At 43.2% G+C, this 10382-nt stretch overlaps 1 protein-coding gene across 2 annotated transcripts in view; it reads left to right on the top strand.

Annotated features, from left to right (window-relative positions):
• Positions 1-13: 13 nt before the first annotated feature.
• ints6 (integrator complex subunit 6) overlaps positions 14-10382 on the top strand; it is a 58434-nt gene continuing 48065 nt past the window's right edge. The window contains exons 1-4 of one of the 2 annotated variants that reach the window (XM_031805617.1): positions 14-459; positions 605-682; positions 1461-1610; positions 6590-6679. In XM_031805617.1, coding sequence (XP_031661477.1) covers positions 349-459; positions 605-682; positions 1461-1610; positions 6590-6679 — 429 coding nt within the window. In that variant the 5' untranslated portion in view covers positions 14-348. Of the gene's footprint in view, positions 460-604; positions 683-1460; positions 1611-1902; positions 1925-6589; positions 6680-10382 lie in introns of those variants that run through there. The other variant, XM_031805618.1, reaches the window with a different exon arrangement.

Below are 10382 nucleotides of genomic sequence, written 5' to 3'. Positions count from 1 at the left end.
CAAGACACAGAGCTCTCAGTGTAGGGAGAAACAGGGAAGAGATGTAAATAGGAAACTTGGTTTCTATGAAATTTAGTAATATTTACAAGAAAATAATAATAATAACATAAAGAATCATCAAAAATCCCTCTTTAATTTAATAGCCTGCCCATAGGATTTTTAGATTTAGTTCAGGTTATTGAAGGGCATTTACACTCACTATTCTGACACTTTTGTAAAGATGTGTGAGGCAGTTAGTTAGCAAGCTAGCTAGCTAAGGCGGCAGGAGGAGAACAAAAGATTTTTTTTTTCAGTTTTGACCGGTTGCACTGACACCAAGTCCATGCAGAACGTGTCATCACCAACACAATGCCCGTGTTACTTTTTCTGATAGACACGTCCGCGTCAATGAACCAGCGCACCCATCTGGGCACTACCTATCTGGACATTGCAAAAGGCGCTGTTGAGACTTTCATGAAGGTACTGTAACAACGAGACAACAGCCCTGGAAGACCCCCACGCGGGATCGCCGTTTTGACCATCTTTGTGTTAAAGTTACTAACTAACCCTGACAACAAATAATAATCGCTCGATAACCGTTTTTTTTCGTTTATTCTTTCCACAGCTTAGAGGCAGAGATCCGGCGAGCCGAGGGGACCGGTATATGTTGATAAATTTTGAGGACGTTCCCCTCGGAATCAAGGTAGAGTTTTTATTTTCGGTCATGTCCTACTTTACATTACGCAAACTAGACAGATTTATTTTTTTGGTCTTCTCACATTTCGATCACCATATCAATTGTGTGAGAAAAAAATCTTCAGACGGAGCGTTCATAACCCCCTCTTTTTAAAACATGGCCGACATTTTGTTTCAATGTTGAGCACGGAGCAGCATCAGAGAGGGTAAGAGGCGAAGCGAGAGGTTTCACTCTCACCGAAATCTGTCCAAAATAAACCCAATGCGTTTCTATGGCGTTTATTTTGGACTTAAACTTGTCACCTCCCCTTTCCCGCATTTTTGTGACAACAACTTTGATTTGTGAGGGGACAGACACGACCATCTCGTCGTTTATATAGATCTCTGGCAGCATGGAACTCTGGGTGATTTTTTTATTTATTTTTTAAGGCTATAGGACTAGATAGTGGGGAGGGTGGTGTCAGGGTTGTTAACTTATACCACTTTTGAACTGTCACAACGTTATTTAGTTTACACACTTTTTATTCTCTAGATTTTTTTTTGTGGTTCAATAGCATAGAATAAGCAGTCTATTTGTTAGGAAATATTGTTAAGGCAAGTAAAGAAGAAAAAAAGTACATTTACATACATTGTTTATCAAGTTAATTACACTGTAAAAAGTTTAATTAATTCACCTGATCTTAGAAATCATCAATGTTGTCAGACAAAAAATATATATATATAAGGCCCACTTTGTTCTGTGTATGTTGTTGACGACTTGTATACCTCTTACCCTATTTCAAAAGGCTGGATGGAAAGAGAGCCATGCCACATTCATGACAGAGCTGAGGAACCTTCAAGCAGCAGGACTCACAACTATTGGCCAGTCTTTGAGGACCGCTTTTGATTTGCTCAATCTCAATAGATTAGTGTCTGGGATAGACAACTATGGACAGGTATGTTGTACTCTGAGATAGAGGAGAGAATTGGTCAACTTTTTTTTTCTGCCCCCCCCCCCCCCCCCCCTCTAGGGTCCCCCATCTTGTCCCTACCCTGCCAATCTCACAGTCTTACAAGCATCATACTCCTGCACATTGTCCCCACACACTCTCCTTGAGTGACAAGTAATGACATGAACCAACAGTGTGGTAGGAGTTCCAACAACATATTTTTTTTTTTTAGCTAGTATTCATGTACTGGTTTTGACTTTTTTTTTTTTTTTTTTTAAGACATTTTTGACGTGACTGCTGGTTTTCTCCTGTACCCAATGGTAAGGCATTTCATCCAGAGCAACACTTCACAATGAACTTCCTTTATCTCTCCTATTTGTATAGAAGAGAAATGGATAGGCAATAGTTTTAACGTTAAAATGTTACTTAGAACTGGGTTCTCTCTAAACTGAAACATGAAGGGGGAGGAGAGAGAGAGAGAGAGAATCTAGAGCGTTCAAATTTTACCCTATGAGGTCTGGACTAATGCTGGTTTTCTGCTCTACCTGATGATTAATTACACCCACGTGGTATCCCAGGTTTAAATCAGTCCCTGATTAGAATGGGAGAGAGAAAAAGCAGTGGAACTTGCTTTGAAGTCCAGATTTGAATTCGAGGGATCTACAGTCATCAATAGATCAGGTGCCGTATACAGACAAAGGAGACGGCGTAAGACTTAGTTATATCCTGACCTTAGACTAGTATCAGTGATGAGCAGTGCTCAGGAGATTGTCCAATAGGCCTCTCCTGATCTAGCCTCTAAGGATTGGTTTCTGCTATGTTAGCCACTTGTCTTTTTGTTCCTCCCTCTGATAAACCTTGTTAGTGATGGAGAATGTCCACCCACTGGCTGGGACTCTATTGGTTTCCTCCTCTGGTTTCCTCTGGCTGTCTACCTGCTATATGCATAGTAAACAGTGTTCAAGTCTCTGCTTTCGCGTTCATTCCAATGTAGTGTTGACTATTGCATCATACTGTATCTATGGGAACAAGCGGGTACATTTAAAAAAATATATAATAATAATAATCTCCCTATTATTACAATACTATAGTGTACACCGGGTCAGGATCATTATTTGCTAGTTAAGAGATAATGGTATTGAGGTAAGTTGTCGGGAGGCTGATTTAATGTTTAACCAGCGTCTCCTGAGACAGGAAAGATGTCCGCCTGTACCTTCAAGGTTAATGCATACTTACTACATACATAATGCATGTAGATGTCTGTCTCTGTCTGTCGCTGTCTCTGTCTCTCTGTATGTTCAAAGGCCTCTGTCACCCCAGCAGAAAGGCACATGTAGGTACAGCATGCACACAATCATCCACACACATCATGCACATGCAAACACATGAGTACAATCTTATTTTGGTGATCCAGTCTTTCCTCTTGGTCAGTTGAGGTAGGATTCCATTTGAGAATTGCGTCACAGCCACACCTCAGGTCTCGTCTGGCCACGCCCTGCTTCGTCTCCGTCCTCTCACCATGCCTTTTAGTTAGAATCATCAGACGTTAGGTCTCATTCGCATCTCCTTTCCCTCATAGTAGAGCTGGACTGGTGAAAGCATCGTCCCCCGTCAGGGATCCACCCCCCCCCCCCATTGCGTTCACCTATCCTGTCAATTCAAATGAGTGTAAATGAGGTAGAGGAGAGGATGTCCGTTCTAGACTATCGAGATGCATCCCCTTGTATCTGGTCAGAGCACATGGGCTGCTATAACAAAGACCTCAATGTTGTTGTTGGGGGTTTTTTTGCATGGAGGAAGAACATTATGACAGGACCCCTTTTTTCCCTGGGATACAACCCTTTTTCCTGGAGAGCTACCCAGTAGTTTTTGTTGCTCCAATTGTAACTTATGCTGTGTTCATAACCATTTGAGAAGGTGTTATTTAACACATACAACTGGGGGAAAATAAACATTGTAATTACTAGTGGATAACTCCTCTTATCATCCCTGAGCTCCTACTACACTCCCACACGCCGAACTCTTTTAAGAACAAATTCTTATTTACAATGACGTCCTACCACGGCCAATGTCACCTAAGGAAATGACCTGCGTGACATTTTCCGCAGTTGAATGTAACAACAATGTTATTCCTAAAAATAAAAATAACTCATTTGTTCACAAGTTGTACTTTTAGTTTCTGGTTGACGCAACTTGTTGGCCAATAGTCAACTGGCATTTCTCAACCAGTTCAACGCATCCAACTGGTAGTCACGCCTTCACAACTAGTAATTACTACCTTCCCACAAACAGAATTACCTGACACAGCTTATCTACCAGCAAAGTTTTGGAATCGGGTGTGCTATTTAAAAAAAATTATTTTTTTATTTATTTAACTAGGTAAATCAGTTAAGAACAAATTCTTATTTATAATGACTGTCTAGGAACAGTGGGTTAACTGCCTTGTTCAGGATCAGAACGACAGATGTTTACCTTGTCAGCTCGGGGATTCGATCTAGAAACCTATCGGTTACTGGCCCACCGCTCTAACCACTAGGCTCTACCTGCTACCTGTAGGTTTGGAGCAAAAACCTACAGGACAGTAGCTCTCCGGAAGCAGGGTTGGATCAAAAACCTACAGGACAGTAGCTCTCCGGAAGCAGGGTTGGAGCAAAAACCTACAGGACAGTAGCTCTCCGGAAGCAGGGTTGGATCAAAAACCTACAGGACAGTAGCTCTCCAGGAGCAGGGTTGGATCAAAAACCTACAGGACAGTAGCTCTCCAGGAACAGGGTTGGATCAAAAACCTACAGGACAGTAGCTCTCCGGAAGCAGGGTTGGATCAAAAACCTACAGGACAGTAGCTCTCCAGGAGCAGGGTTGGATCAAAAACCTACAGGACAGTAGCTCTCCAGGAACAGGGTTGGAGAGCCCTGCTGCAGGGAGAATAACATCTGCTAGTTTACCTACATGTCTACAGCTTGAAGTCTTTTATTTAAAAAATTTTAAGCTCTTTAGCCAGTGAGGTTTTTAATGTAATGTCTCATAGTGCCCTATAATAGAGCCGGGTGAAATGCCAGTTATTCACTAGTAGTTAACGATGTATCCTAAATGGTGACCTATGCACTATATAGTGCCCTACCTTTTGACCAGAGCCCATAGGGCTGATTTGACTGACTGGTTTGATGGACCGCACAACATGGCAACCCGGCTAATAGAGATCTAATTACCCGTCCGTCTGAATTTTAACAGACCTGGCAACGTGCCACAGACTCACTCCCAGCCTACTGATCCTAGACCAATGGATCCACGGGATACACTATACCACCCACACCTGACTCTGTCAGGCCAGTGGATCAGATCAGTCACACTGACGTGGCATGCCGATAACCGTTTCTATGTTGTGTGAAGCAATAATGAAACTTAGTGACCTAAATGAGGATCTGAGTAAATATGTAGCTTCGTTCTGTTTTTAATGTTTTGTGTTTTCTAATGTTTATAATCGATATAAGCCGACGTCGTCCTCCTCCCCCCCCGCGGGGGTTTTCTCTGGCTAGGAGTTCATTTTGAGAAACATTAGCATGCTAAGTGGGTGTTGAATAGGATATCATTAGTACCATTCTGAAAGGGAACTCCAGGTTGTCATGGATACCATAGTCGGTCTGTAAATGGTTGTACGTTTCCTTTTACCCCCGTTTATGGTGAACTCTCAATTTATTACTCGGCACAAACAACAACAAAAAACACACTCTGGTGTCATGATGAACATTTAGAAGGGAAAAAGATCTTTGTCCATTTTGATTAGGAACAGTCACCAGTGGGGAAATTACTGTAAACCTCAAGAGGAGAGGTACATTCCTGGACATATGTAGCTCCTTTGAGAGAGAGAGCGAGAGAGAGAGAGAGAGAGAGAGTGTATCAGGATAGCAGTGAGTTGTTGTTGTTGTTATGGCCTGGTAGAGACTATCTTGACCATAGTGCATCATAGCCATGCCCTCATGAAGTTTGCTGTGTTGGCTGTGTTGTCCTCAGGCTAGTGTTTACCTTAGTGTACACTAAGAGGAGGATAGAACTGCTAGGATGTTGTCACCCCCCCCCCCCCCCCCCCACACTGGTCTCTGGAGCCAGAAGGATTATACAGGACCTATGCTGAAGGCTATAGGCCTATGCAGTTTGCTATGAGGAAGAAGAGGGTTTTTCTAAATGCATCAACTTAATGTGTGAACTCAGTGTTATGAGTGTGCAAGGTAGAGTGGTTTATATATATAATGTGTAGGTTTGACTGGAGAGTATAGACACACAGATTAGTCTTTGTTTTTGTCAAGTGTTGGTGCTGTCTCCGCTGCACTGTCCCTACAGACTGTCTATTCATACTGTTAATCCTCCCCTGATGCTCATTAACCCCCACCCACCCCTATCAAACCATCCCCTGTTAGATGTTGTCGCTCTCTGTTTTTGTCGTTTTCTCCCTTGACCCTCCTAACGCACATCTCCTGTAGGTTCACTATAATGATGGTCTGTGTCTTGACCCTCCTAGCACACATCTCCTGTAGGTTCACTATAATGATGGTCTGTGTCTTGACCCTCCTAACACACATCTCCTGTAGGTTCACTATAATGATGGTCTGTGTCTTGACCCTCCTAACACACATCTCCTGTAGGTTCACTATAATGATGGACTGTGTCTTGACCCTCCTAACACACATCTCCTGTAGGGTGCAGCCATGCTCTATGTACTCCTGTTACTGTTCCAGACCTCAAGTACCCTTCCTCACCGCTCCGGGAAGCTCATTACAACTTTACATTTTGGCTCAGCTCCTCTTTCTTTCACATGTCCTTTTGAGTTGGATTTATTTATTTCTTTGTGCACCTTTTTAACCTCTTTCTTTTTATTCTCTCTCTCTTCTCCTCTCTCCTCCTCTCTCTCTTCTCCTCTCTCCTCCTCTCTCTCTTCTCCTCTCTCCTCCTCTCTCTCTTCTCCTCTCTCCTCCTCTCTCTCTTCACAGGGCAGGAATCCCTTTTTCCTGGAGCCGTCCATCATAGTGGCCATCACCGACGGCAACAAGCTGACCAGCAGTGGCGGAGTCCAGGATGAGGTCAGTCATCATGGTTTCCGTGGATACCAGGGTCACAGCCAATCAGGAGTACTTCCTGTTGGTCAGCTGAACAGACAACTCTCTGTCTCTGTTTGTATGTGAAGAGCCACCGCAAGGCGTTATAATTTTTACAGCGGATGCTGCAGAAGTGAACTCTTTCATAAACGACTCGATTGTCCACGCACGCACACACACACACTGGCTGGGGCACCCACACACACACACACACTGGCTGGGGCACCCACACACACACGCACACACACACACACACATGCTGGCTGGTACACACACACACACACACGGCTAGCTGGTTAAACCTGTCTGAGAACAGCTTATACTATATCTTTGTCTATAAATTTTTTTTATCTGAGCTGCAGGACATTGAACAAGTCACAGGAGGCTTCTGTTGCCTTCCTAGTTGACAGAATTAAAAACGGGGCGACATGTCCTAGCCTGATCCATAAGCCTACTAATGCATTTAGTAATACATCTAGAAAAAACTATTTATTGAAATTCCTTTTTTAGTTTAACCAGTTAATAATTTAATTATCAAGAAAAAAACAACTAAGCCTCGTGTATTTCCTTTCAACAAACAGCATTTGTTGAATAGGAATAGCCTTTATTAGAGATTCTTCACAGCCCTTTATTCTGGCCAATCATCTCCAACTTGTAAGCAGCACATCAAATTTCAGCATCGATTGGAGGAGCATTGGACTACTAAAGATTGGCACCAATATGTGATGCCTGACTGTAGCCTATTAATAGGTAACCAGTAGCATTTTGTCCATTATGAAAAGAACACTGAATGTGACTGACCTGCACAGAAAGGAGAGTGTTGATTGGCCAATAGGCTAGGTGGGAATATTCAGAATCGTTATAACCAATCAATCTGAATACTGAGAGCCTCCATCGACGCCTGATAGGCCATGCAGCAGGACAATTTGTCTTGCTGACTACACCGGCAACGTGAGTGTTGATTTTTGTCCATCCACACCAGACGATCATGACACACAGGTTGAAATATCCCAACCAACTATATTGATTTTGGGGCAGGTTGAAACATACCCTGAAAGATTCATGGTCATTTAGCCAGCTAGCTGTTGCTAGCTAGTTTGTCCTGGGAGTTGAACATTGGGTTGTTAGTGTACCCGACATGCATATAGTGCACTTTTCAGCTGGTTCCTTAAATCTTTTCTCCAACTATTAATCCACAGATAAAACAGGAAACCTAAGTTAGTTTTTATTTTTATTTTATTTATTTTTCAATGAATCTCTCCTCATTTTGACTTTTTAAGCATCCACGTGGGTTTGTATCTTCCTGGTATCCAGTAAGGAGGGGACATGCCGGAGCATCTCAAATAGAGATGCAAGTTATATTTTAGTGCTGGGATACACAGATGCTCGGTGGCCCGGTGAGGTTTGCATAAAGCCCATATTTATGTTTGGTCTGCCAATGCAGTCTGGAGCCTCTGTATGGAGGAGGCGACCATGTGCATCACCCAATATTTGTAACAATTCTGAGGGTTCTGTATTGCTTCGCGTTGATGGTGGGGGGGGGGGGGGGGGGGTACATCCTGTATTAACGCACTCACTTCCTTGACAACTTCCTTCATAACAGCTTTTGCTCAGCTAGAAGTAGAAGTATAAATGCCCTGAATTCCGCAGCGGCTGTAAATGCTGTACGGCCAATGCAGGAACCAGAGTGACTATAAATAGTCTACGAAACGTATCCATCATGCTTTGTTTGCCTAACGAAACTCCCCACATACACTTAAAGTAGGTGGACACCTGCTCGTCAAACATCTCATTCCAAAATCATGGGCATTAATGTGGTTGGTCCCCCCCCACCCCCCCACTTTCTGCTATAACAGCCTCTACTCTTCTAGGAAGGCTTTCCACTAGATGTTGGAACATTGCTGTGGGGATTTGCTTCCATTCAACAAAAAGAGTATTAGTGAGGTCGGGCACTGATGTTACTTCATCCCTACCTATATATGTTCATACACTACACAACCAACAGTTTGTGGACACTTGCTCGTCGAACATCTCATTCCAAAATCATGGGCATTAATATGGAGTTGGTCCCCCCTTTGCTGCTATGACAGCCTCTACTCTTCTGGGAAGGCTTTTTACTAGATGTTGGAACATCTGCAGGGGACATGCTTCCATTCAGCCATGAGCATTAGTAAGGTTGAGTACTGCTGTTGGACGATAAGGCCTGGCTTGCAGTCGGTGTTCCAATTCATCCTAATGGTTCTTGATGGAGTTGAGGTGCAGGCCAGTCAAGTTCTTCCGTACCGATTTACACAAACCATATCTGTATGGACCTCGCTTTGTGCACGGGGGAATTGTCATGCTAAAACAGGGCCTTTTCCAAACTGTTGCCACAAAGTTGGAAGCGCAGAATCTTCTAGAATGCTGTAGCCTTAAGATTTCCCTTCCCTACCCCGAACCATGGAAAACAGCCCCAGGCCATTATTCCTCCTCCACCAAACTTTACAGTTGGCACTATGCATTGGGGCAGGTAGCATTCTCCTGGCATCCGCCAAACCAAGATTCGTCTGTCGTACTGCCAGATGGTGAAGCGTGATTCATCCCTCCAGAAGATGTGTTTCCACTGCTCCAGAGTCCAATGACGGTGAGCTTTACGCCACTCCAGCTGAGGCTTGGCATTGCGCGTGGTAATCTTAGGCTCGTGTGCATCTGCTCGACCATGGAAATATATTTCATGAAGCTCCCGACAAACAGTTGGAACTCTGGAGTGAGTGTTGGCTTTTACGCGCTAGGCCCTGCAGTACTCTGTGTTCTCGTTCTGTTTGTGGCCTACCACTTCGCGGCTGAGCCGTTGTTTGCCAAAAAGCTGTAGGTTATTCTGGCTAGAATTGTTTCAGTCCCGCCATGTAAAAATGACATGGCAGCAGTGGTGTCACTGAATAAACAGAGAAATAATGAGTTGATAATTGTCTTGGCGTTAGATCCCGGTCCATTTTAATCCGTCTATTGTTACTTTGTCTCAAAATTTCTATACAATGATTTACTTTACTTTAAGTATTTTCTTATTACCGACGTCTGCCTTTTACCAGATCTGAACAGTATAACGGATCAAATTTATAATCAAATTACAGGGCATTCAGAAAGTATTGTTACAGCCTGATATGTTTTTCATCAATTAAGATGTTTTTTTTTGTCACTGGTCTACACACTACCCCATAATGTGCAATTAAGACAAAATATATATATTTTTTTATAAGTCTTAAATATTCAACCCCTTTTGTTATGGCAAGCTTAAATACATTCCGGTGTAAACATGTGCTTAACAAGTCACATTAAGTTGCATGGACTCGCGCTGTGTGCAATAATAGTGTTTTAACTTGATTTTTGAAGGACTACCTCATCTCTGTACCCCACACATACAATTATCAATTAAGGTCCCTCGGTCGAGCAGTGAATTTCAAACACAGCTCCAACCACACAGACCAGGGAGGTTTTCCAAAGTCTCGCAAAGATGGGCACCTATTGGTAGATTGAGGTGGGGTGACATTGAATATCCCTTTGAGCATGGTGAAGTTATTAATTACACTTGGATGGTTTATCAATACACCCCGTCACTACAAAGATACAGGTGTCCTTCCTAACTCAGTTGCTGGAGAGGAAGGAAACTGCTCCGGGACTTCACCGTGAGGCCAATGGTGACTTTGAAACT

The sequence above is a fragment of the Oncorhynchus kisutch genome, linkage group LG26, assembly GCF_002021735.2.
Source record: "Oncorhynchus kisutch isolate 150728-3 linkage group LG26, Okis_V2, whole genome shotgun sequence".
NCBI lineage: Eukaryota > Metazoa > Chordata > Actinopteri > Salmoniformes > Salmonidae > Oncorhynchus > Oncorhynchus kisutch.
This window is presented reverse-complemented; position numbering and strand designations above follow the sequence as displayed.